Consider the following 27453-nt stretch of genomic DNA (forward strand, 5'->3'; position numbering starts at 1 on the left):
TCTTTTTTGGCACGGGGGGTCCCAGTGTGGAAGAGAGGAATCTCACCTCTGTGTGTGGTGTCACAGTCTGGGGAAGTGCGATCTCACCTCTATGTGAGGGAGTGAGCTGTTTTGTCCCAGAACACAGCTTTGCCTGAACCCCTAGTATCTCTTTTTCCTCTGATTCCCTGCTTACATTTCTGTTTACCCTGTTTACATTTCCAGAATGCCACCTGGTGAAGTGAGGCTTCTGCTGCTGATTCTGGGCTCTCTGGGTGAGTAGTTATTAACAAGAGTGTGGTGGGAGGTGCACTGTGCACTGTGTACAATTACTGGATGTTGGTTATGTATTGTCTGTGTGTTAAAACATCATCTGAATCCTCCTCAAATACCTCGAACGATCTAGTGTCCACCATCCTCCGGAGTAGAGAATTCCAGCGATTCACCGACCTCTGTGAGAGGAAGCTCCTGTGCAGTTTTAAATGATCGCTCTCTTATCTTGTAACTACGCCCCTCATTGGAGCCTCTGCCTCTGCACATAGTTATAGAGATCTCCGGCACAGAAACAGGCTCCCTGGTCCACCGCACTTATACCGGCCATCATGCTGAGTGACACTAATCCAACTTCCCAACATTAATTGCCTATCCCTCTGTGCCCTGTCGTTCAAATACCTATAAAGATGCCTCTTCAAGATTGTTACTGTTCCTGCCTCCACCACCTCATCTAGCATCTACCAACAACACTTTATGTGACAAATTACCACTCCGATCTCCTTAAACCACTCTCTTCCCATCTTCAACTGATACCCTTTGATCTTGGACATCCGTATGGTGGGAAATGACCCATCGACTCTGTCTATGCCACTCATAATTGTATATAACTATATCACAGTTATTTCTCAGCCACCTTTGCTCCAATGAAAACAGACCCAGTCCAATCTCACATTATAGCTCAAGTTGGCCAATCCAGGCAACAACCTTGTGAATCGTTTTCACCCTTCTCTTCACATTTACCCTCTCATCCCCCCTCAGGATCATGCTTTATAATAAAATCACCCCTTATTCTCAATTTCACAGACTGGAGACCAAATATCTTCAGCCACTCCTGATGGCTGAATTCTCCCATCAAGAATGAATCAAGTGAATCTGTCTGGACTGCCAGTATATCCTTGCTTTAATAGAGGAACCAAAACTGTCCCCAGTAACCCGGTTTGCCCCCCCCCCCCCCCCCCCCCATCACCCTGTCCACTTGTACCACTACTTCCTCATTTATAAATTCCAAGCCTTGTGTGCTCTCAATGATCCGTGGAGCCGACAGCTCGGAAACAGGCCTTTCGGCCCACCTGACCCATGCTGACCAAGACATTGCATCTCAGCTAGTTCCATTTGCCTGCGTTTAGAAACATAGAAAATAGGTGCGGGAGGAGGCCATTTCATAGAATCATAGAATCATAGAAAGTAGGTGCGAGAGTAGACCACCAGGTCCGTCGAGCCCGCACCGCCATTCGCTCATGGCTGAACACTAAACAGACACCCTTACCCACAAACAGTAGACACAAGACACAGAACACAAGACACTACCCTCCTCTTTATGGGCCCTATCTCCCCTCTCCACCCCAAGAACCGCGTGATCTCCTGGGGGAGGCAAAAAAACGGATAAAAACCCAGGTCCAATTCGGGAAAAAAATCCGGGAAATTCCTCTCCGACCCCAATCCAGGCGATCGACACTTGTCCAGGAGATCACTCAGGTCTTACTATACTAACCATACCTAGGTCCATATCCCTGCCCTCTCCCCGTAGCCCCTTATCCCCTTGGCAGCTAAAAAACCATCTATTTTAGATTTAAATATATTTAATGTTTCTGCTTCCACTGCTCCCTGGGGCAGTGAATTCCATAAATTAACCACCCTCTGGGTGAAGAAGTTCTTCCTCATCTCAGTTTTAAAAGAGCCCCCCCTTATTCTGCAACTATGTCCCCTAGTTCTAGTTTCCCCGATCATTGGGAACATCCTCGGTGCATCCACCCGATCAAGGCCCCTCACGATCTTATACGTTTCAATGAGATCGCCTCTCATTCTTCTAAACTCCAAAGAGTAGAGTTCCAGCCTACTTAACCTTTCCTCATATGTCAATCCCCTCATTGCAGGAATTAATCTTGTAAACCTTCGCTGCACTGCCTCCAGGGCTAGTACATCCTTTCTTAAGTATGGACCCCAGAACTGTACACAGTATTCCAAATGTGGTCTCACTAATACTGTGTACAGCTGCAGCAAGACCTCCGTGTTTTTATACTCAATCCCCCTAGCAATAAAGGCCAAAACTCCATTGGCCTTCCTGATTGCTTGCTGCACCTGCATACTAACTTTTAGTGATTCATGTACTACTACCCCTAGATCCCTTTGCGTTGCATTACAACGCAGCTCCTCCTCATTTAGAAAATAACTTGCCCTATCATTTTTTTTCCCAAAGTGAATGACTTCACATTTATTAGTATTAAATTTCATCTGCCAAGTTGTTGCCCACTCACCTAACTTATCTATATCCTTTTGCAGACTCTTCCTATCCTCCTCATCCCCTACTTTTCCTCCCATTTTTGTATCGTCCGCAAATTTTGATATATTACACTTGGTTCCCTCCTCCAAATCATTTATATAAATTGTGAACAACTGGGGTCCCAGCACCGACCCTTGCGGAACCCCGCTAGTTACCGGTTGCCATCCCGAGTATGAACCATTTATCCCCACTCTCTGCTTCCTATTTGTTAGCCAATCCTCTACCCATGCTAATATATTACCCCCAATCCCATAATTTTTTATTTTTAGCAATAGTCTCTTATGTGGCACCTTGTCAAAAGCCTTTTGGAAGTCCAAGTATACCACATCCACCGGTTCCCCTTTATCCACCCGGGTTGTTACTTCCTCAAAGAATTCGAGCAGATTCGTTAAACAGGACTTCCCCTTCACAAAACCATGCTGGTTCTGTCCGATGAAGTCATGTTTATCCAAGTGCCCCGTTAGTGTTTCTTTAATAATTGTCTCTAACATTTTACCCACCACCGATGTTAGACTAACCGGTCTATAGTTACCCGCCTTCTGTTTACTTCCTTTTTTAAATATAGGTGTTACATTGGCCATTTTCCAATCCACTGGGACCGTTCCTGTCTCCAGGGAGTTTTGGAAAATTATCACCAATGCATCCACAATCCCCACCGCTATCTCCCTCAAGACCCTTGGATGTAATCCATCAGGCCCAGGGGATTTATCCTCCTTCAGTCTCATTAATTTCCCTAATACCACCTCCTTGGTGATCTTAATAGTATTTAGCTCCTCCATTCCTACCGCCCCCTGTTTATCCAGCGTTGGAATATTTTTTGTGTCTTCTATGGTGAAGACTGATACAAAATACTCATTTAATGCCTTTGCCATTTCCATGTTCCCCACCAACAACTCTCCAGTCTCACCCTCCAATGGACCAACGTTCACCTTAGCCACCCTTTTTCTTTTTATATAGCTATAAAAACTCTTACTATTAGTTTTTATGTTGTTCGCTAAATTCCTTTCATAGTCTATTTTCCCCGTCTTAATTAATCTCTTAGTTATTTTTTGCTGACCTTTAAATGCTTCCCAATCCTCTACCCTCCCACTATCTCTGGCTACCTTATATGCCCTTGCCTTCAGCCGAATACTATCCTTTATAGTTTTACTGAGCCATGGCTGACTGTTCTTACCCTTACCCCTTTTTTTCTTCATAGGAATAAATTTTTCTTGAAGGTTATACAGTAGATCCTTAAACGTACACCACTGCTCATGTACCGTCTTATTCTTGAGTCTGCTATCCCAGTCAACTTTGATCAGCTCAGTCCTCATACCTTCATAATCCCCCTTATTTAGACTAAGTACCCTAGCCTGAGTTTCAACCTGCTCCCCTTCTATTTGAATATGGAATTCGACCATATTGTGGTCACTTGTTCCCAACGAGTCCCTAACTATGACATTTTTAATTAATCCTACTTCATTACACAGGACCAGATCCAAGATTGCCTCCCCCCTTGTCGGTTCTGTGACATACTGTTCTAGGAACCCGTCTCTAATACATTCTATAAACTCTTCCTCTAGTCTACCCTGCCCAGTTTGGTTTGCCCAATTAATATGAAAATTGAAGTCCCCCATGATTACAGCAGTTCCCTTTTTACATGCGTCAACTATTTGCAGATTTATGTTCTGACTAACAGCGTCACAACTATTTGGAGGTCTATAAATTACACCCACTAGTGTTTTTTTCCCCTTGTTATTCTCTATCTGTACCCAAGCTGTTTCACTATCCTGATCCTTCAACGCAATATCCTTCCTCTCTATTGCCGTTATTCCCTCCCTTATTAAAAAAGGGCCACCCCTCCTCCCTTTCTTTCCTGTCTATCTTTTCTAATTGTCGAGTACCCCTCTATATTTAACTCCCAGTCCTGATCCCCTTGCAGCCATGTCTCCGTAATGGCCACGATATCATAACTATATATATTTAATTGCACCGTTAATTCATTTATCTTATTTCGAATACTCCGTGCATTTAGATAAAGCACTTTCAGATGATTTTTACTACCCTTCCTTTCTGTTTTTGCCCCTTTTACATCTAGAGCTTTATCTTCACACATTCTGGATCCTCCTGTCACATTTTGATTTTCCGTTTCCCCACTGATACCCTGCTCTATTTCCTCTACCCCTGCCGTTATTACCCCCCTTGATACCTCTCCCCCGCTACTTAGTTTAAAGACCTCTCTACTGCCCTAGTTATATGATTTGCCAGGACCCCAGTCCCAGCACCGTTCAGGTGAAGTCCGTCCTTACAGAACAGATCCCCCCTGTCCCAGTACTGGTGCCAGTGGCCCAAGAAACCAAACCCATTTTTCCCACACCAGTCTTTGAGCCACGCATTTAGCTTTTTAATTTTACGTACCCTCGCCGATTTGGCCCGTGGCTCAGGTAGCAATCCGGAGATCAGTACCCTCGAGGTTCTGCTTTTTAATTTATTCCCTAACTGCTCAAACTCCTTTAGCAGATCCTCCTTCCTCGTCCTTCCTATGTCATTGGTCCCCACATGGACCACGACCACTGGATCCTCCCCCTCCCTCTGCAAATTTCTCTCCAGCATCGCAGAGATATCCTTAACCCTAGCACCGGGTAGGCAACACAGCCTTCGGGACATGTTCAGCACAGCCATTCATTATGATCATGGCTGATTGTCTCCAATCAATAACCCGTGCCTGCCTTCTCCCCATATCCCTTGATTCCACCAACCCCTAGAGCTCTATCTAAATCTCTCTAAAATCCATCCAGTGATTTAGCTTCCACTGCCTTCTGTGGCAGGGGATTCCACAATTTCACAACTCTCTGGGTGAAAAAGATTTTTCTCACCTCAGTCTTAAATGGCCTCCCCTTTATTCTAAGACTGTGGCCCCTGGTTCTGGACTCGCCCAACATTGGGAACATTTTTCCTGCATCTAGCTTGCCCAGTCCTTTTATAATTTTATATGTTTCTATAAGATGCCCCCTCATCCTTCTAAACTCCAGTGAATACAAGCCTAGTCTTTTCAATCTTTCCTCATATGCCAATTTTGTTAGTCCTTGCTGTCTCCTCCCCTTCCTCAGCCCTCCTGCTGTCTCCTCCCATCCCCCAGCCTTCGGGCTCCTCCTCCTTTTTCCTTTCTGCCACCCCCGATCAGTCTGAAGAAGGGTTTGGGCCCGAAACGTTGCCTATTTCCTTCGTTCCATAGATGCTCCAGCTTTTTTGCCATTCATTCATTTTACCATGCCATTCACTTTCTTCACTGCCTGTTGTCCCATATGCTTACTTTCAGTGACTGATGAACAAGTGTGAATATGCATAGGTTTAGGTTCTAGGGAAGAATGGCAGATGTCTGTGAAACCTGCTTCACTGAGGGTGACATCACTTGCTGGAGACCCATGTGACATAGATGGCTCCAGGGAGTCTGAAGCCTGGGAAGGGGCTGCAGAAGGTTTCTGCCCTTGTGACCTATGTGTTGCCACAATGTCTGGGATTCTGCAGGTGCACCAATGTCCTGATGCTAAAGGCAAGCTTGTGGTTGGTTGGGGAGATGTTATGTCTCAACTGTGTTTCGATACCTTCCCGCCAATAATTGTGATTGGTCCAGAAAAGTGGTCTCACCAAAAATGTTTCTTTATCTAATGGTAATGTTTATTTACTTAATGGTAATGTTTCTCCCTATGTGCTATGTGTTGAAACTATGTTATGTACTGTTATATGATTGGGCCAAAGAGTTGTCGTTTTATGTATTTTGCAGCCGGTATCGGTAATTGGTTTGTAGGTGCTGAGGACCTGTATTTAGCGGGTAGGAGGGTTCGAGTCCGAGGGGGGTTTGAGGCCCCGCCTGTGCGGGTTCGAGTACCAAACAGTGCTGGGTATTATCTGTGCTAAGGTAAAATTGGCTGGAATACTTACAAAATTAGCACTGAATTGTTAGGACGCGTCTGTGATCATTTCTTGTTTAAGTGGTAATTGGCTCCACTGAAGGGGAATGTGTTTGCCTTCTGTCAAATTGAGCATTATCCTAGGAATGAGAATAATCTCATCTTTCTAGGCTCCCATGTTGATTCTTGCAACGATCAGATTATTGTGTAGCTCTTCCACAATCATCCTCGTTCCATTGCATTGCTTTGGCGGTTCCAAGTTTCTCATTAACATGATCGGAGATCCTTTTTTCAACTCCAATTTGTGTGGTGGTAATCCAGAGATCTCGAGTGAATCGAGGAATTCTGTTGGGAAGTGAGTAGCATTAGTTCCCTCAGTGACAGCATTGAAAGGAAAGTACTCCTTAATGATTCCAGGGAAGTGTTTGATACATGTAGAATTGATGCTTCTCATCGTATCGTTGTGCGGAATCAAGATACAATTGTCGGAGAATATTTCTGCAGGATTGTCAAATGTAGGATACGTGAAATCAATACAATCCACCAGTGTTTTTGCTGACAGAACCATGTCTTGTGGCATTTCAATTTCTTCGTCATTATTCTTTAAAATGTCGTCTTCTCCAACTTCCAACAAAAATCGAGAATAGTCATCTTCTCCCTCTCTCGATCGCATATTTGTCTCCAATTGAAACTTGGTGAAAAGTGTCCATGTAAGGATTTCTTAATACGGGAATTTTCAATATCACGATCATTTCCCCTTTTCACTACAAGAAGGAGTTGTTGAAAATCGCCTCAACAAATGTTAAGAAGGCCACCAAAAGCCTTAGTGTTGGTGCATACATCTCGAAGAGTTCTGTCCACCGCTTCAAAGCTCTCCCTGCTAATCATCGGGCACTCATCCCATGAGTTTCACTTGCCTCATCAAACGTGCCGTGTTAGAGTTCTTGTCAATGTTGCAGAATGTATCCTCGGTCACTTGGATGGGTATCTTGAATCGAGAATGTGCAGTTCTTCCACCAGGCATTAACGTAGCTGCTATCCCAGAGGATGTGACAGCAATAGCAACATCACCTTGACCTCTAACTTTGGAGAGGATCATATTGGTGATAAATGTCTTCCCTGTTCCTCCTGATGAATCAGTGAAAAACTTTGAAGAAAGATTCCTTTTCAAGCAGTCACACACTGCTCAAGAAGGAACTGCAGATGCTGGAAAATCGAAGGTGGACAAAATTGCTGGAGAAACTCAGCGGATACGGCAGCATACATGGAGCGAAGGAAATAAGCAATGTTTCGGGCCGAAACCTTTCTTCAGACTGCTCTCTGCTGAGTATTCACTCGGAGACACAGTTTACACTCGTCCCAGAACGTTAGCTTCAAAAATAACTGGATGATCTTCCACTCTCTTGCCAACCTTCCTTCTTTGCCATCTCCTATTGTTCCATGTGTAAAATCGGGGAACATCAGCGGAGTAGATTGTTCTTGCAAATGGCTCTCGAGAACACAATACCATGACTTCAGTTAAAGTGGTTCTCGCCATATTCCTCACTCGCTGAGTAGCATCGACTGTGATAATGACTAGTTGGTCTTGTGGTAGATGTACCTGGAGTCGGAAATCCAAGGATTGATGCTACTGTTTCTGATGGACCAATGTATCTGCCAGTCAAGTCCTATGTAAATCCGTCATCCCTGTTAACTCCAAACGCTGCTTGATCACTCCCCTTCAACATGTACTTGATCACTTATTAGACCAACTTTACAGAGGAGCATATCTCAACGTTGATGTGAACATTTGAACAACTTCAATAGCTGAGCATTATAGGGCACCACCCAATCAGATGGTCCCTCTTCATGTCCCTGAAATCCTCCCATGTCTGGAGATCTTCTCCTGTACAGCACATATGAATCACGTCCACACCTTGTGCTCTCAAAAAATGACCTTGGGAATCTCTTACTGCATCTTCCATCCTTACAACATGGAGAGGTGTGGTTGCAGAACGGTCTATGAATCTTCTGCTTGAGTACCAATCATGCAGCTCAGGATCTACTTGTGTGTCTGGTATTTCAGCTTGCACAAATCTGTCAAAATGTTTTGGTCTTGGCTTACTCATTTCGTCAAGCCACAGCAGACAGTGCAAATGAGGCAGACCTCTCTTCTGATATTCCACAGTGGAGACAAAAGCTCTACGGTTGCCAAAGAGGCCATGTGGTCCAGTGAGGTACTTAATGAATAGCTTTCTTTTCAGATAGAATACTCTTGCAATCAAGTCTGTTCTATCACATGGCTGCTGATTGCGATAGAGGCACTGTCGCATCTCGTTCCAATTCAGTTTGTAAGTCATCGTAATGAAGAATGAAGCATTGCCATACTTCCGAACGGACATCATGGCGTCCTGGCATCGTCCCGTCATGTATCTCGGTCCACGGACAAATGTTGACGAGAGGACGATGCGCTTTCCGATGTTTTCCAAATCATCATTATCGTTTAATGCATCCGTGAGGCATCTGTAATTTGTTGATCTCAACGATGCTTGATTCATGCGAATATAATTGAGCCTATCAATCTCAATCTCAGTTGCCATATCAACGTCATATTGTTGAAAGAGTCAACCTCCTCTCAAAAGGTGGTTTGATTCATTATCTTGATGCATGATCCTATAGGCATAATATTGCTTTGCTGTCAATTTCTTGCGGTTACTCATTTGGAGTTGCTGACGCCATCCATCATCTCCATGTGGAAAGAAAAGGATGTATTGAAAACTATCATATGATCTATGAGACTCTGAAATGATTTTAGGTCTCCTCCTCTTTCTTTCAAGACAATGTGTCGTGATGTTACCTGAGGGTCATTATCTTTTGGTATTACAATGGCAACTTTGTTGGCAATTGTATGTTAAACCTCCTTTCGTGTTGCAAAGCTGGCCGGCGATCCGGATGAATGATGATTGATGCCTCTGGTAAACCACAAATTGCCTCCCTTGCCATTTTAAGTGTTTCAATGTAAGGGTTGTTTTGTCTTATCAAATTTTCAAGCATTGCACCAATTTCCCTTTGATTACCAGCATTTCGCAGTATACACATTCGCAATTCAATGCTATCTTGGGGGTCCATAAAATAGATCTGCAAGAATTGACTTTGCTGGTGTAGGTCAGGCATCAATGAACCAAGGTAATGATGAATCTGGCCTTGAATGATCATTGAAGGATTCCATCCAGGTGGCACCACTTCCTTGGCACCGAATGACGTCAGTTGAAAGAGACAGTTGTATTGTGTGATATTCTTTCTCAACTCATTTGCTTGTTGTGTGTCAAATGTATACAATCTCATGAGTTCATCAGGCAGTGCCTGCGGAGGAGCAATGTTCACCTGGCCCTTTATGCAGCAAAAGTTGGCGGTTTCTCCAGAGACATGGTACTCTCGACACTGAGAGCAAACCTTGGTCATTTCAGCAACATCAGCAGGAACGATGTATGAAGGAGAGAGGGGTGTGTGTGGGCGGTGGGGTGTGAACGGCAGGGGGGGGGGGTGGGGGGTGATGTGTGTGGGATGAAGGGGGGGTGTGTGTGGGCAGAGGGTGTGTGGGGGTGGGGAGGGTGGAGGGAGTGTGGGAAGGGGTGTCTGGGTGGGGGGTTGTGGAGGGGGAGGGGCGTGTGTAGGTGGAGTTTGTGGGGGGAGGGGGGGTGGGGTGTGGGAGGGGGTAAAGGGTTGTGTGTGGGAGGGAAGGGGTGTGTTTGGGATGGAAGGGTGTGTGTGTGGGTGGGGGTGAGAGATGGGGATTGTCTGGGAGGGGTGTGTGTGATAGTGGGGGGGGGGGTGTGTGTGGGAGATGGATGTGTGGACAGTGGTTGTTGGAGGGGGGAAGCTCATCAGCCCCCAGCCCCAGCCCCAGCAGCACACAGCGGCACCCGGCCTCCCGCATCACTCAGCGGCCCCAGCCTCGGCCTCCCTCAATGGCTCCACCCGCTCTCCACACTCTGCTCGCTCCGTTCCTTCAGCTTTATTCTCCTTGCCGCCAGTGATTGACAGTGGGTGCCGGAAGGGGCAGTGCCATCCTGGCGAGTGACAGAAGGGGAGACCAATCACCGCATGCGCAGTTATTACGATTTTTAAACCTTAATAACTTTTAAATTATACCATTGATCGGAACAAAACTTGTTGCACTTGCACAACAGGAGAATGGTGAGTAAGGTTAGCAAAATATCGCAGCAGTATCGAGTTCCAGTTTGGCACAAATGCAAAAACAACGCAAATCGGAAGAGCACAAGATCAGAGTTTTAGTTATGTACTGGACTGGTGGGTCCCAGTCACACAGGAGGCCTGCCCCCCCCCCCCCCCCAAAGCAACCCATTCCCCAACGCCATATTCCACCACTTACCTGTTCCCCTTACGCAACCCGTTCCCCCAAAGCAATATTCCACCACTCAGGGGTTGGGGTGTGGGGGAAGGGGGTGTGGAGGAGAAAGAGTGCGTGGGGGCGGGGGTGTGTGGGGGATGGGGGTGTGTGGGAGAGGGTGTGTGCGGGGGAGGGGTGTGTGGGGGCGGGGGATTGTGGTGGAGAGCGGGTGTGGGAGAGGGGGTATGTGGGGTGTGGGGGATGGGGATTGTGGAGGAGAGCGGGTGTGGGGGAGTGGGGGTGAGCGGGAGGGCGGTGTGGAGGTGTTGGATGGTGTGGGGAACGGGGGTGGGGGACGGGGTGTGTGGGGGATGGGGGGGTGGGGAAAGGGGTTGGGGGGGAGGGGTTGGGGAAGGGGTTTGTGGGGGAGGGGTATAGGGAATGGGGGGTGGGGGGGGTTTGTGGGGGATGGGGGAGGGGTGTGTCGGGGTGGGAGGTGGGGAGGGGGTTTGAGGGGGAGGGGGGATGTGCAGGAGGGGTGTGGGGATTGGGTTGGGGAGGTGGTTTGTGGGGGAGGGGGGTGTGGGGGTGGAAGGATGTGGGGAAGGGGGGGTTTGGGGGAGGGTGGTGTGGGGGAGGGGGTTGTGGGGAAGGGGGGTATGGGAAAGGGGGGTATGGGGAGGGGTGGCGTGGGGAAGTGGGGGTGGGTGAGGGGGAAGAGGGTGTGGGGAAGGGGCAGGGAAAGGGGGGCTTGTGGGGAAGGGGTGTGTGGGGAAGGGGGGCTTGAGGGGAAAGGGGTTGGGTTGTAAGCTTACCGCTCGGACGTCGTTCCTCCCACACCAACGGCTCCAGGTCCTTCTAACAACCCCTACCGAAGCAAAGGTGGAAGGGTGGCACGAGTGGGTTCAATTTCCCCACTGTAGGATTGTCAGTATGGTGCCTAAGGGATAAAACGCTAACCTCTTCTTTCCTTTAAGAAATCCATTTCTAGGATATATCGTGATGGACATGTCGCTATTGTTCGCCTATCGTGGGACATTTTTAGCCATCAGATCTGCAAGAAACAGAGCATGCCAATGTAATGCAATGTGATGCCGATGGTGGCATTGGCAAATTTGCAGGTGACGCAGGGCTGGGTGACAGCGAGCTGCGGGAAGGATGATATGAACGGAGGGTGACCACAGGCTACGTACCTTCTGGTGTGCGACTAGAGTATGGAGGTTATACCTGGAGTGTGGAAGTTACACCTACAGGCACTGAGTGGTTATCTAATTATGTATACACAGCAATTAACCTATGCCTTGCCAGGTCTGCATTCTAAGGTATGAGAAGCGCAGAGACCACTACCAGTTGAACGCAGGGATGAATTCATACTGTCAGATTACATATATTTTGATAATTATAATTGTCGCTTTACTGCTATATTGCTGTGCACCATGTATTTGCCAATGTATCGCTTCTAGTTTCATTATTTGATTTATTGATTATATAATAATCAAAGGGGGGAATGTAAGGGTTAATATGGTAACTGCCATTTTGTTTTAGCTTATTTTAGTTGTGGCCGACATTTTAAGTGAAACATGCTAGTAAATGGGAGAACAGGCTTCGCAGCTCGACCTTCCTGGTTGTACTGAAAGATAGATAAAGAATTGCTTCTCACCTTTTTAGACATTACAATGTTGAGTCCAGCTTCCTTATCACACCATAGGGCCTTATTGCTACAGCAGCTGCTGGTCCTCCGTAATCACTCCTGTTTGCCTCCCTAAACTCTCATGCACAATTAAATGAACCCTATTCTTTTATGTATCTAATGGAAAATTACCAACATGTGCTTTGGACTGTATAAGTATATAACCATATAACAATTACAGCACGGAAACAGGCCATCTCGGCCCTGCAGTCCGTGCCGAACACTTATTTTCCCCTAGTCCATTCTACCTGCACTCAGACCATAACCCTCCATTCCTTTCCCATCCATATACCTATCCAATTTATTTTTATATGATAAAATCGAACCTGCCTCCACCACCTCCACTGGAAGCTCATTCCACACAGCTACAACTCTGTCTATCCATCATCATTTTAAAGACCACTATCAAATCCCCCCTTAACTTTCTGCGCTCCAAAGATTAAAGACCTAACTTATTCAACCTTTCTCTGTAACTTAGTTGTTGAAACCCAGACAACATTCTAGTAAATCTCGTCTGGACTCTATATTTTGTTGACATCCTTCCTATAATTGGGCGACCCAAATTGTACACCATACTCCAGAATTGGTCTCACCATTGCCTTTTACAATTTTAACATTACATCCCAACTTCTATTCTCAATGCTCTGATTTATAAAGGCTAGCACATTAAAAGCTTTCTTTACCACCCTATCTACATGAGATTCCACCTTCAGGGAACTATGCACAGTTATTCCTAGATCCCTCTGTTCAACTGCATTCCTCAATTCGCTACCATTTACCATGTACGTCCTATTTTGATTTGTCCTGCCAAGATGTAGCACCTCACACTTTTCAGCATTAAACTCCATCTGCCATCTTTCAGCCCATTCTTCCAAATGGCCTAAATCTCTCTGTAGACTTTGGAAATCCACTTCATTATCCACAACACCACCTATCTTAGTATCATCTGCATACTTACTAATCCAATTTACCACACCTTCATCCAGATCATTGATGTACAAGACAAACAACAGTGGACCCAACACAGATCCCTGAGGCACCCCATTAGTCACCGACCTCCAACCTGACAAACAGCCATCCACCATTACTCTGGCATCTCCCATTCAAAGTATACTCCTTTGTATTCTCAGAGAGGGCAGCAGCAGGTGCTTGTGTGAACTTTAAGTGCATGCAAGTGATTGCATTCTCTCCCACCGGGGTGATTCTAGTAAAGACTCTTTGACTGAGACTTGGCTCTTTTGAATTATTTTATAGTTTAAGTCTAGGAGACTCTCACGCTCAGAGAAAGAATGGGGGAAGAGCCATGGGGAAGCCTCTGCCGGGATCTCCTTTCCATTTGGCCGACATCACCGGCTCCGCACCGCTTCCGGTCGGTCAGACACGTGTCCGGTTGGGGACCTCTGCTGGCCACCCACAGCGTCACTCAGCTCTAGTAAAGGTGCCGAGCTGTGACTGACAGGAAAGGAGGCCAATCTGTGTGGCGCTGTCTGACAGAGAGAAGCAGGCGCATGCGGGGTTTTAATATTTTTAAACCTTAATAACTTTTATAATATACCATCGATCGGAACAAAGCTTGTTGCACTTGAGCACAGGGAAATGCTGAGTAAGGTGACGAAGAAGGTAGCGCAATCGTGCTTTGCACAAATAGAAAAATGACACGAACCGTAAGAGCACAGGATCAGAGATGTGTGGGCGGGGGTTTGTCGGGGGGAGGGGGTGTGTGTGGGGAGGGTTGTGTGGGCGGGTGTGTACGATAAAGACCATCTCCGTTCTTCCCCCCCGGGGACAGAGCGGGTGGTTTCACAGGTGAGGGAGACTGAACCACCAGGCCAGTAAAACATGCTTCTTGCCCATAGGACAGTAGCTTCAGTGCCTGGGTGCCCTGCATGGTCATCGCTAAAATACTTGTTGTGCAGTGAAGCAGGGGCCACAACCTTGTGTCCTTTTAAAACAATGCCATCCTGCAGCACTAGCCCATCACCATTTTTACCTTTTCTTATATATTTAAAATTGCTCTTGTGAATCGCACCGTGGGATTGACTTTTAAATTTTGTTGTACCATGTGCAATGACAATAAAGATATTCATTCATTCATTCATCACGGACGGCAAAGAAAGGTCGGACTGACAGGGGAATGTTCCAGTGTTTGTCTGGCCAACCCCGCTTAATGACGGAGGTAAGTGACCGTAGAGTACTGTCAGCAGCTGTGTGGGCAACCAAGTCCTCAATACAGGACGAGGGAATGAAAGACACAGCCATTACAATAAAGTCATCAGCCGGCGAGGGCGGATCCTCACAGGTTTTCCGGGGTGCATGCAAGAGAGTGTCAGCCAGGTGCATATCCTTACTGCGTTTGTGGATCAGAACAATGTCATATTTTTGAAGTTGCAGCAACATCCGCTGGAGAGGCGTGGATCGGTTTGTTAAAAATGCTGATCAGAGGTTGGTGGTCAGTTTCAATCGTGACCGTGTGTCCAAAGATAAAATCGTTAAATTTCTTGCAGGCGAAAACAACCGGCAACAGCTCTTTCTCAATTTGGGCACGGCGTTGTTCTGTCAGTCATAGTGCGCGAGGCATAGGCAACGGCTTATTGCCATTGCCATCATTTTGAAGACATGCTGCGTCCAGTCCGTGTTGTGAGGTGTCACTAGTCAGTGTGACCGTTCGTTTAGGATCAAAGTAAGCGAGAGTAGGAGCATAAGACATCTGCTGCTTTAGAGTGTCGAACGCCCTCTGCTATAGCTCATGCCAGGTCCAAGCAGTGTCTTCATGTGTAAGCTGGTGCAACGGGGCTGATATTTCACTGAAACATGGAATTAATTTGTTCAAGTAGTTAACCAAGCCAAAGAATCTCTACAAACTTAGCACATCTGTGGGTGCTGGGAGCTCGTTGATAGCACTGGTTTTTGCCAGATCAGTTTTTAGGCTCTTTAGTAAACACATGGCCTATGTATTTCACCTCATTTACCCTGCATTTGCATTTTTGAGGGTTCCGCTTGAGGTTGATGGCCTTGGTACGGTCCAAGACCTTCGTCAGATTAGCATTGTGTTCTTCGACAGATCGTCCCGCAACGAGGATGTCATCCACTATGATGCAGCGTGGGTAACCTGCAAATAACTGCTCCATAGCTTGTTGAAATACTTCACTAGCAGAACCTATTCCAAAAGCCATGCGAAGAAATCTGTAACGTCCGAACGGAGTGCTGAAAGTGGTTAACTTGGAGGAGTTGTGTTCCAGCGAAGGAGTGGCAATCAGTGTTCCCTGCAGACTGAGATACACCGTGATATCTTCCACTGACCCCTAGTGTCCCTCACTGTCCACAGTCAGTGTCCCTGGGGACTGAGATACACCGTGATATCTCCCAGTGACAATCGAGAATGGCAACACATTTACCCTGAAGTCTCTCCATTTCCCGTTTAAAGGATTCCCATATGTTGCATGTTGTTTTATCCATGTAACTGCTTCCAAACTACTTTGGCCGGGTCCTGCCTTACGTTATGGAAAGGGACCTTCCTTTAGCTTACAATGTGGATATCCAAGCAACCTCGTGATGGGACTGATGAGATCGATCCCCTGGACATTGGCATGAAGCTGATGGGCCGAGTGGTCATCCTTGTGGCAATCAGTTCATGGTGGGAGAGCGATGAAACGTTGATTCCGCTGTGGGGGATGTTCATGTTAAATTCTATGGTGTCTTGTGTTGTTTTCATTCGTATGGCTGTATGGTGACTCAAATCTCACTGCAGCAATTGGTGCATGTGACAATAAATGTAACTTGAACTTGAACTTGTTTAGAGACTTGGGACTGGTGCCTGTGTTTATCCAGGAGATGGTATTATTCATCAGGGAGTGAACGGGAGATTATTGGTGCTCGGGGTTGGTGAGGGTGGAGATGCAGATGAGGGAGATCGGGAACAAGAGGCTGGGGACATGAGCTGAACTTGACATTAACACCGAACATCATTCTGTCCCTCAGCCACAGACTCCGCACTCGGTGACCCGTGTGTGACCCACACTGTCCTGGATCAGCCCTGGAGGAGCACGGATTGTTCCAACACTGAGTGCAGCGGTGGGACATGGATGGATGATGGAAATCTTGCAGTGGGATGGTACAGATTTAACAGGTAACGTGAGGCGATCAGTGTTGAGAAGTTGGACACTGATGGAGAATGTAAACGGGAGAACGAGGGGCGTGTGAAGGGGAGATGTAGGGAGATGGGGATCATCAGTTGCTGCAATGGGACGGGGCGTCAATACTGAGAATGGGGAGACCCCACATTGTGGAGAGAGAGACCGGGGAAGACGGAAGCGGAGGGAAAACAGAAACAGAAATTAGGTGCAGGAGTAGGCCATTCGGCCCTTCGAGCCTGCACCGCCATTCAATATGATCATGGCTGATCATCCAACTCAGTATCCCGTACCTGCCTTCTCTCCATACCCTCTGATCCCCTTAGCCACAAGGGCCACATCTAACTCCCTCTTAAATATAGCCAATGAACTGGCCTCGACTACCCTCTGTGGCAGAGAGTTCCAGAGATTCACCACTCTCTGTGTGAAAAAAGTCCTTCTCATCTCGGTTTTAAAGGATTTCCCCCTTATCCTTAAGCTGTGACCCCTTGTCCTGGACTTCCCCAACATCGGGAGCATTCTTCCTGCATCTAGCCTGTCCAACCCCTTAAGAATTTTGTAAGTTTCTATAAGATCCCCTCTCAATCTCCTAAATTCTAGAGAGTATAAACCAAGTCTATCCAGTCTTTCTTCATAAGACAGTCCTGACATCCCAGGAATCAGTCTGGTGAACCTTCTCTGCACTCCCTCTATGGCAATAATGTCCTTCCTCAGATTTGGAGACCAAAACTGTACGCAATACTCCAGGTGTGGTCTCACCAAGACCCTGTACAACTGCAGTAGAACCTCCCTGCTCCTATACTCAAATCCTTTTGCTATGAAAGCTAACATACCATTCGCTTTCTTCACTGCCTGCTGCACCTGCATGAATACTTTCAATGACTGGTGAACCATGACACCCAGGTCTCGCTGCATCTCCCCTTTTCCTAATCGGCCACCATTTAGATAATAGTCTGCTTTCCTGTTTTTGCCACCAAAATGGATAACCTCACATTTATCCACATTATACTGCATCAGCCAAACATTTGCCCACTCACCCAGCCTATCCAAGTCACCTTGCAGTCTCCTAGCATCCTCCTCACAGCTAACCCTGCCCCCCAGCTTAGTGTCATCCGCAAACTTGGAGATATTGCCTTCAATTCCCTCATCCAGATCATTAATATATGTTGTAAATAGCTGGGGTCCCAGCACTGAGCCTTGCGGTACCCCACTAGTCACTGCCTGCCATTGTGAAAAGGACCCGTTTACTCCTACTCTTTGCTTCCTGTTTGCCAGCCAGTTCTCTATCCACATCAATACTGAACCCCCAATACCGTGTGCTTTAAGTTTGTATACTAATCTCTTATGTGGGACCTTGTCGAAAGCCTTCTGGAAGTCCAGATACACCACATCCACTGGTTCTCCCCTATCCACGCTACTAGTTACATCCTCGAAGAATTCTATAAGATTCGTCAGACATGATTTACCTTTTGTAAATCCATGCTGACTTTGTCCAATGATTTCACCACTTTCCAAATGTGCTGCTATCCCATCTTTAATAACTGACTCTAGCAGTTTCCCCACTACCGATGTTAGACTAACGGGTCTGTAATTCCCCGTTTTCTCTCTCCCTCCCTTCTTAAAAAGTGGGGTTACGTTTGCTACCCGCCAATCCTCAGGAACTACTCCAGAATCTAAAGAGTTTTGAAAGATTATTACTAATGCATCCACTATTTCTGGAGCTACTTCCTTAAGTACTCTGGGATGCAGCCTATCTGGCCCTGGGGATTTATCGGCCTTTAATCCATTCAATTTACCCAACACCACTTCCCGGCTAACCTGGATTTCACTCAATTCCTCCAACTCCTTTGACCCACGGTCCCCTGCTATTTCCGGCAGATTATTTATGTCTTCCTTAGTGAAGACGGAACCAAAGTAGTTATTCAATTGGTCCGCCATATCCTTGTTCCTCATGATCAACTCACCTGTTTCTGACTGCAAGGGACCTACATTTGTTTTAACTAATCTCTTTCTTTTCACATATCTATAAAAACTTTTGCAGTCAGTTTTTATGTTCCCTGCCAGTTTTCTTTCATAATCTATTTTTCCTTTCCTAATTAAGCCCTTTGTCCTCCTCTGCTGGTCTCTGAATTTCTCCCAGTCCTCCGGTATGCTGCTTTTTCTGGCTAATTTGTACGCATCATCCTTCGCTTTGATACTATCCCTGATTTCCCTTGTTATCCACGGATGCACTACCTTCCCTGATTTATTCTTTTGCCAAACTGGGATGAACAATTTTTGTAGTTCATCCATGCAGTCTTTAAATGTCTTCCATTGCATATCCACCGTCAACCCTTTTAGAATTAATTGCCAGTCAATCTTGGCCAATTCACGTCTCATACCCTCAAAGTTACCTTTCTTTAAGTTCAGAACCATTGTTTCTGAATTAACAATGTCACTCTCCATCCTAATGAAGAACTCAACCATATTATGGTCACTCTTGCCCAAGGGGGCACGTACAACAAGACTGCTAACTAACCCTTCCTCATTACTCAATACCCAGTCTAAAATAGCCTGCTCTCTCGTTGGTTCCTCTATATGTTGATTTGGATAACTATCCCGCATACATTCCAAGAAATCCTCTTCCTCAGCACCCCTGCCAATTTGATTCACCCAATCTATATGTAGATTGAAGTCACCCATTATAACTGTTTTGTCTTTGTCGCACGCATTTCTAATTTCTTGTTTGATACCATCTCCAACTTCACTACTACTGCTAGGTGGCCTGTACACAACACCCACCAGCGTTTTCTGCCCCTTAGTGTTTCGCAGCTCTACCCATACCGATTCCACATCCTCCAAACTAATGTCCTTCCTTTCCATTGCGTTAATCTCCTCTCTAATCAGCAACGCTACCCCACCTCCTTTTCCTTTCTCTCTATCCTACCTGAATATTGAATATCCCTGGATGTTCAGCTCCCAGCCTTGGTCACCCTGGAGCCATGTCTCCGTGATCCCAACTATATCATAGTCATTAATAGCTATCTGCACATTCAACTCATCCACCTTATTACAAATGCTCCTTGCATTGAGACACAAAGCCTTCAGGCTTGTTTTTACAACACTCTTACCCCTTATACAATTATGTTAAAAAGTGGCCCTTTCTGATTTTTGTCCTGGTTTTGTCTGCCTGCCACTTTTACTTTTCACCTTGCTACCTATTGCTTCTACCCTCATTTTACACCCCTCTGTCTCTACGCTCACACATTTAAGAAACCCTTTCCCTTTAACTCCATCCTCCACTATCCCATTCGACGCCCCACCCCCCTTATTCAGTTTAAAACCACCCGTGTAGCAGTGGCAAACCTGCCTGCCAGAATGCTGGTCCCCCACCTGTTAAGATGCAATCCGTCCCTTTTGTACAGTTCACCCTTACCCCAAAACAGATCCCAGTGATCTAAGAATCTAAATCCCTGCCCCGTGCACCAGTTCCTCAGCCACACGTTCAGGTCCCGTATCTCCCTGTTCCTGCTCTCGCCAGCACGAGGAACTGGAAGCAAACCGGAGATAACAACCCTGGAGGTCCTGCTTTTCAGCATTTTTCCGAGCTCTCTAAAGTCACGCTGCAGAATATTCATCCCCTTCTTTCCGACATCGTTTGTGCCGACATGCACTACCACTTCCGGATGTTCACCATCGCCCTTGAGGATTTTCTGCACTCTGTCCGTGACATCCTGGATCCTGGCACCAGGAAGGCAGCACACCATCCTCGCATCCCGTCTGTTGCCGCAGAAACCCCTGTCGGTACCTCTCACAATGGAGTCTCCCACTACCATGGCGTTGCCTGCCTTAGGCCTTTTTGGTTTTGGCTCAACAGCCCTATTCGCATCAAAACAACATTGGATTCCGGGGAATGTTGAACGGGGATGGGGTGCGTTCAGAATGGCCTTGATTCCGGGTCTTTCTCTGGGTGAACAAACTCCCTCAGTCCAGGGGCTGACTCTCTGATTGTTGTTTCAGTTCCGGTGGATGGAAGATTCCGGAGACTGACGTTCCAGTGAATCACTGCTCCGGGAAGTACCCAGGCTGGATAGCCGGTAGGGTCAGAGTTTACAACACATGGTCTCAGTTATTGTCGGGGAGGGTCAGACTGACGACCCAGATCTCTCCAGAGGGCCCATCGCACGGACACGGAACCCAAACTCCCTGAGAGGTTCCCCCACAGTCACTCAGACCCTGGATCCTCACGGAGTGCGGTGGGGAAGCTCCAGCTTCCTGGAGTTTCCCGGCAGTGGGGCTTCTGATCCCATCCGCCCGCTGTCCCAGCTCCAGATCAGAGCCGGAGTAGTTTCAGTGGAGGAGCAGCTCCCAGGGAGCTGGGCCCGTCTCAGGACACCCACAGTTCAGCAACAAGGCAGAGAAATAAAATAAACACACAACATTTAGCACAAATGTGTTTATGATGTGTGAAGGGAGTGTTTGTGATGTGTTGTGGCTAAAATTATTGCAATCTAGTGACATTTCCGATGACGCTGAACTATACATTATATACTGTAATTAGTCATGTCATACGCCACATGAGCCGGTCTCAGGGAGCAGGGACTGCTGTGGGGAGTGTGGGTGGGGAGGGTGAGGGCAGCAGCTCACCGCTGACTGAGGCAGGTCAGACCGGACCGTCGCTTGTGATCACTGCCTTACACTGGCTGCACATTCACATTCCCCACCGCACTGTGGCACCGGGTACATTTTACAATGTTTAAATCCTCATTCCAGGTCCCCATCCCAGCGTGAGAGACGGGGAGGTGAGCAAGAGAGTCTGTTTCACTGTGAGCAGTGACATCTGCTACAGGGACCAGGAGATCAGGGTGAAGGACTGCTCCGGTTACTTTGTGTATTACCTGCAGCTGCCACCCTTCGCCTCTGCTGTGTATTGTACAGGTAGGTCCCCGTTCCCCAGTCACACGGGCTGTTGGGGTTGTAGAGATATTCTGTGATGTACCACGTCACCAACACACTGAGTGTTCAAGTTAACCCCCGCTCCCCCTGCCCCTAGACCTGTGCTCTTCCCTCCCACCCTGGTCCCAGCTTCGTCCCCTCCCAACTTTGCCTCAGCACGGATCCTCCACCCACTACCCCCACCCACCTCGCTCCTGGCTCAGACCCCTGCACTTCAACCCTCACCCTGGCTTAGTCCCCACTCCCTGGCCGCACAGTTCACCCCCCCCCCCTCCCCCTCACTCTGCAAGCCCCTTACTCATGGACCTATCTCTCCCCTCCTCCCATCGCTCCAGCATCAGAACTTCCCTTCTCTCTCCCATGCTCTGTTGGCACTTTCTCATTCAACTTACCGGGTTCCCAGTGATTCTCCTGTGTGATGGGGAAGTGCTAGTGAAGGGAGTCGATGTCACTGTTAGGACTGAGCAGAGACAATATGGGCTGTGGAAGGAATTTCATGTTTCACAGTCTCTGGAGCACATTGAGGACACGTCCAGTAGAACAGATGAGGGAACCAGTGGCTGGGCTGTGGGGGATTTTCAGAAAGCATTTAGTACGTTCCTGCACAAGAGGCTGGTCAACAAGGTCAGAGCACATGGAATTGTTTGCACACTGACATGGATTGAGAATTGGCTTTTGGACAGAGAGCAACAGTAGTAATAATCTTTCAAAACTCTTTAGATTCTGGAGTAGTTCCTGAGGGTTGGCGGGTAGCAAACGTAACCCCACATTTTAAGAAGGGAGGGAGAGAGAAAACGGGGAATTACAGACCAGTTAGTCTAACATCGGTAGTGGGGAAACTGCTAGAGTCAGTTATTAAAGATGGGATAGCAGCACATTTGGAAAGTGGTGAAATCATTGGACAAAGTCAGCATGGATTTACAAAAGGTAAATCATGTCTGACGAATCTTATAGAATTTTTCGAGGATGTAACTAGTAGCGTGGATAGGGGAGAACCAGTGGATGTGGTGTATCTGGACTTCCAGAAGACTTTCGACAAGGTCCCACATAAGAGATTAGTATACAAACTTAAAGCACACGGCATTGGGGGTTCAGTATTGATGTGGATAGAGAACTGGCTGGCAAACAGGAAGCAAAGAGAAGGAGTAAACGGGTCCTTTTCACAATGGCAGGCAGTGACTAGTGGGGTACCGCAAGGCTCAGTGCTGGGACCCCAGCTATTTACAATATATATTAATGATCTGGATGAGGGAATTGAAGGCAATATCTCCAAGTTTGCGGATGACTAAGCTGGGGGGCAGTGTTAGCTGTGAGGAGGATGCTAGGAGACTGCAAGGTGACTTGGATAGGCTGGGTGAGTGGGCAAATGTTTGGCAGATGCAGTATAATGTGGATAAATGTGAGGTTATCCATTTTCGTGGCAAAAACAGGAAAGCAGACTATTATCTAAATGGTGGCCCACTAGGAAAAGGGGAGATGCAGCGAGACCTGGGTGTCATGGTACACCAGTCATTGAAAGTAGGCATGCAGGTGGAGCAGGCAGTGAAGAAAGCGAATGGTATGTTAGCTTTCATAGCAAAAAGATTTGAGTATAGGAGCAGGGAGGTTCTACTGCAGTTGTACAGGGTCTTGGTGAGACCACACCTGGAGTATTGCGTACAGTTTTGGTCTCCAAATCTGAGGAAGGACATTATTGCCATAGAGGGAGTGCTGAGAAGGTTCACCAGACTGATTCCTGGGATGTCAGGACTGTCTTATGAAGAAAGACTGGATAGGCTTGGTTTATACTCTCTAGAATTTAGGAGATTGAGAGGGGATCTTATAGAAACTTACAAAATTCTTAAGGGGTTGGACAGGCTAGATGCAGGAAGATTGCTCCCGATGTTGGGGAAGTCCAGGACAAGGGGTCACAGCTTAAGGATAAGGGGGAAATCCTTTAAAACCGAGATGAGAAGAACTTTTTTCACACAGAGAGTGGTGAATCTCTGGAACTCTCTGCCACAGAGGGTAGTCGAGGCCAGTTCATTGGCTATATTTAAGAGGGAGTTAGATGTGGCCCTTGTGGCTAAAGGGATCAGAGGGTATGGAGAGAAGGCAGGTACGGGATACTGAGTTGGATGATCAGCCATGATCATATTGAATGGCGGTGCAGGCTCGAAGGGCCGAATGGCCTACTCCTGCACCTAATTTCTATGTTTCTATGTTTCTAACAGGTGGGAATAAGCAGATCATTCTCAGGTTGGCAGCAGTGACGTGTGGGTACAAGAGGGCTCAGTGAGTCGCAGTCTGTATCAATAACTTGGCTGGTACGATCATCTGTGGACTGAGATAAACTGTGATATCTCCCACCGACCACACAGTGTCCCTTTAATCTTGCAGCTGTCTCCAATCTCCCAGTACATTTGTTTTTCTAATTCCCACTGTCTATTTGAGGGCCTATCGTACACTGCCAACAAGGTGATCATCCCCTTTTCAGTTCTCGGCTCCACTGGATGAACCGTCAGAAATGTCATCTCCAACGATTGCTGGTACCTTCTCCTTAATCAGTAAAGCAACTGCCCCGTCTCTTTTACCACAACCTCTATCTTCCCTGCCCCCAGCACCAACTCCTCAGCCACACATTCATCTGCCCTATCTTCCTGTTCCTACCCTCACTAGCATGAGGCACCGGCGGCAATCTAGACATTACTACCCTGGAGGTCCTGCATTAACCTTTTGCCTAATTCCCTATCTTCAGCCCACAGGACTTCATCCCTTTTCCTGCCTCTGTCATTTGTGCCGACGTACACAACGACTTCTGGCTGCTCCCCCTCCCCCTTGAGAATGTTCTGCAGAGGCTGGGAGACATCCTGGACCCTGGCACCAGTGAGGCAGCACACCATCCTGGAGTCTCATTTGCTGCCCCAGAATCTCCTGTCTGTTTACCCTAACTAACGATTCTCCAATCACTATCACTCTGCCTGACTGTGCCCTTCCCCATTGTGCCTCAGAGCCGGGTTTGATGCCACAGACCTGACTGCTGCTGCCCTCCCCTGGCCGCTCATCCCCCCAACATTATCCAAAGGGACAAACCTGTTGTCGAGGGGAATGGCCACAGGAGATTCCTGCACTTTCTCACTACTCCCTTTCCTGGTGATCACCCGTCTACTTTCTGTCCCTACTCGAGGCGTGACCACCTCACTGTGACTCCTATCTGTGACATCCTCAGTGTCCCGGGTGATGCTGAGGTCATCCAGCTACTGCTCCAGTTCCCTAACACCATCTGTAAGGAGCTGCAGCTGGACACACCTCCCACAGGCATAGTCCTCAGCACCACTGAAGGATTCCCTGACTTCCCACATCCTGCAGGAGGAGCACTAACTGCCCTACCTGCCATCATTACTGCACTAGACCACGGAGAGTGTATATTAGAATAATAACCACAAACCAGACCTTATCCCGCTGTCACCCTGTACGCCGAAGCCTCTCAAGCCAAAGCCTCGCACTTACCCTCCACACGGCACTGGTACGTAAACACGGCCGCTCCGTACAGGCCCCTCCACCTGTATCTACCTTCCCTTTATACACCCACTAAGGAGCAATCACTCGGGATGCTATGTGTTTTCAGCTTCTCCAACTGAAACTCACCTCATCTCATTAACTGTGGGGCCTCTGTAACCAGCTGGCCTATTTAAATGTCCCTCTCTTCTACAGCTAGTCAGTGTTCCCTGGGGACTGAGATACAACGTGATATCTTCCATTGACCCTTCAGTCCCTCACTGTCCACAGTGAATTTAGTTTAGTTTATTGTCACATGTACCAAGGTACAGTGGATAGCATTGTGTTGTGTGCTATCCAGTTAGCGGAAAGCTTATACATGATTTCAATCAAGCCGTCCACAGTGTACAAACACAAGATAAAGGGAATAATGTTTACTGCATGATAATGTCCAGCAAAGTCCAATTATAGATTGTACGAGGGTCTCCAGTGAGATAGATGGGAAGTCATTACCACTCTCTAATTGGTGATGGATGATTCAGTTGCCTGATAACAGCTGAGAAGAAACTGTCTCTGAATCTGGAGGTGTGCGTTTCCACACTTCTATACATCTTGCCTGAAGGGAGAGGGGAGAAAAAGTAGTGTCCATGAGTGAGACTGGGTCCTTGATTATGCTGGTGGCCTTGCCAAGCAGTATGAAATGTAGATGGAATCAATGGAAGGGAGGTTGGTTTGCATGATGGTCTGGGTGCCTCCACAATTCTCTGCAACGTCTTTGTTACGACTCCCGAATGCAAGTACTTCAGAGCCGCGTAACGCAAGTCAAAAACCAGGTTCAGGTTCAAAAATAGTTTTAATTATTCATTGGAACACAAAACGCAAACCCGATTTAAACAACCCAGTCAGGGATTTGGATAAACTGACAAACAATTTAACAATGCTCCAGCCAGCCACGCAATGGGCCGTCGAACCGGAGACTCCAAAACCTGCCCAAAGAGATACAACCCTGAAACCAAAATACACGAAAACTCTAAGGTCAGCCCTTATCCGTCCCAATTCAATATCTGTTAACAAGGAATGGTGAAAATACACAAAGTTCTATGCCATGTGGTCAGGCTTCCTCGGCCCACACCAACAGTCTGCTCATCAGTCAGAGTCTACGAAGAAGAGAGAGAATCCTGGGAAGCTCTGGTATTTATACTTCAGATGAGTCACCCGTCACCTGACGCAGCTTGGCCAATCGGGTACAGGAGCCTTTAACCCCTCGATTCCAGACTCACAGCCACGAGGCCTGCACTTGGGAGAGAAACAGAGAAAGGTAAGTACATAGCATTCACCAGGAGGGGGAAGCGCCTAACAGTCTTGCAGACTTGGATGGAGCTGTTCCCAAACTAAGCTGTGTTGGATCTGGATCAAATGCTTTCTGTGGTGCTTCTGTTGAAGTTGGCAAGACTTGGGGACATGTCGAACTTCCTTATTTCTGAGGAAGTAGAGACATGTGTGTGCGTTCCTGTCCATTACATTGATATGGGTGGTCCAGGACAAGTTGCTGGTGATATTTACTCCTAGGAATTTGAACTTTTCAACCATCTCTACTTCGGTTCCCTCAATGTATGTGAACCGCTTTGCTTCATACGTTCATTGGTTCTAAGTGCCGATTACGGCTATTCGTCCAATCAGGTCCACTCCGCCACTCAATCATGGTTGATCTAACTTTCCCTCTCAACTCCATTCTCCTGCATTCTCCCCATAGGTTATGAGATTCTCAATCTCCTTCCTGTACTCCATCTCGGTATTAATTGATATCTGGCCCACAAAGGTGGTGCCGTCTCCAAATTTGCAAATTGAGATGGATTTGTATTTACCTGAACAGTCGTGGGTGTACAAGGAGTAAAGAAGGGGACCAGAAGTTGTCCATATGTAGACAGCTGCAGTCCACAATCAGTGTTCCCTGCAGACTGAGATACTCCGTGATATCTCCCAGTGACAATCGGGAATGGGAACACATTTACCCTGAACTCTCACCATTTCCCGTTTAAAGGATTCCCACATGTTGCGTGTTGTTTTATCCATGTAACTGCTTCCAAACTACTTTGGACGGGCCCAGCCTTACGTTATGGAAAGGGGCCTTCCTTTAGCTTATAATGTGGATATCCAAGCAACCACGAGATGGGACTGATGAGATCGATCACCTGGACACTGGCATGAAGCTGATGGGCCGAGTGGTCATCGTTATGGCAATCAGTTCATGGTGGGAGAGCAATGAAGCTGGGTTTAGAGACGTGGGATTGGTGCCTGCGTTTATCCGGGAGATGGTGACAGTGGTCAGGGAGATTATTGGTGCTCGGGGTTGGTGAGGGTGGAGATGCAGATGAGGGAGATGGGGAACAAGAGGCTGGGGACATGAGCTGAACTTGACATTAACACCGAACATCATTCTGTCCCTCAGCCACAGAATCCGCACTCGG

At 47.2% G+C, this 27453-nt stretch overlaps 1 protein-coding gene across 1 annotated transcript; it reads left to right on the top strand.

Annotated features, from left to right (window-relative positions):
- Window positions 1-203: 203 nt before the first annotated feature.
- On the top strand, window positions 204-20851 carry LOC116966029 (pancreatic secretory granule membrane major glycoprotein GP2-like). The gene is made up of 3 exons (XM_033012159.1): window positions 204-254; window positions 16422-16569; window positions 20573-20851. Exons 1-3 carry the CDS (start codon window positions 206-208, stop codon window positions 20760-20762), a joined length of 387 nt encoding a protein of 128 aa, XP_032868050.1. The 5' UTR covers window positions 204-205; the 3' UTR covers window positions 20763-20851.
- Window positions 20852-27453: the final 6602 nt, after the last annotated feature.

This window comes from Amblyraja radiata, chromosome 35 (genome assembly GCF_010909765.2).
Source record: "Amblyraja radiata isolate CabotCenter1 chromosome 35, sAmbRad1.1.pri, whole genome shotgun sequence".
Taxonomy (NCBI): domain Eukaryota; kingdom Metazoa; phylum Chordata; class Chondrichthyes; order Rajiformes; family Rajidae; genus Amblyraja; species Amblyraja radiata.

What these genes read in the sequence shown, in the direction of transcription:
- LOC116966029 (XM_033012159.1), top strand. Translation starts at nt 206, where the DNA reads ATGCCACCTGGTGAAGTGAGGCTTCTGCTGCTGATTCTGGGCTCTCTG. An exon ending in GCTGATTCTGGGCTCTCTGG is followed by an intron (nt 255 to 16,421) that starts GTGAGTAGTTAT and finishes TCTGTCCCTCAG; the next exon opens with CCACAGACTCCGCACTCGGT. An exon ending in GGATGGTACAGATTTAACAG is followed by an intron (nt 16,570 to 20,572) that starts GTAACGTGAGGC and finishes TTGTTGTTTCAG; the next exon opens with TTCCGGTGGATGGAAGATTC.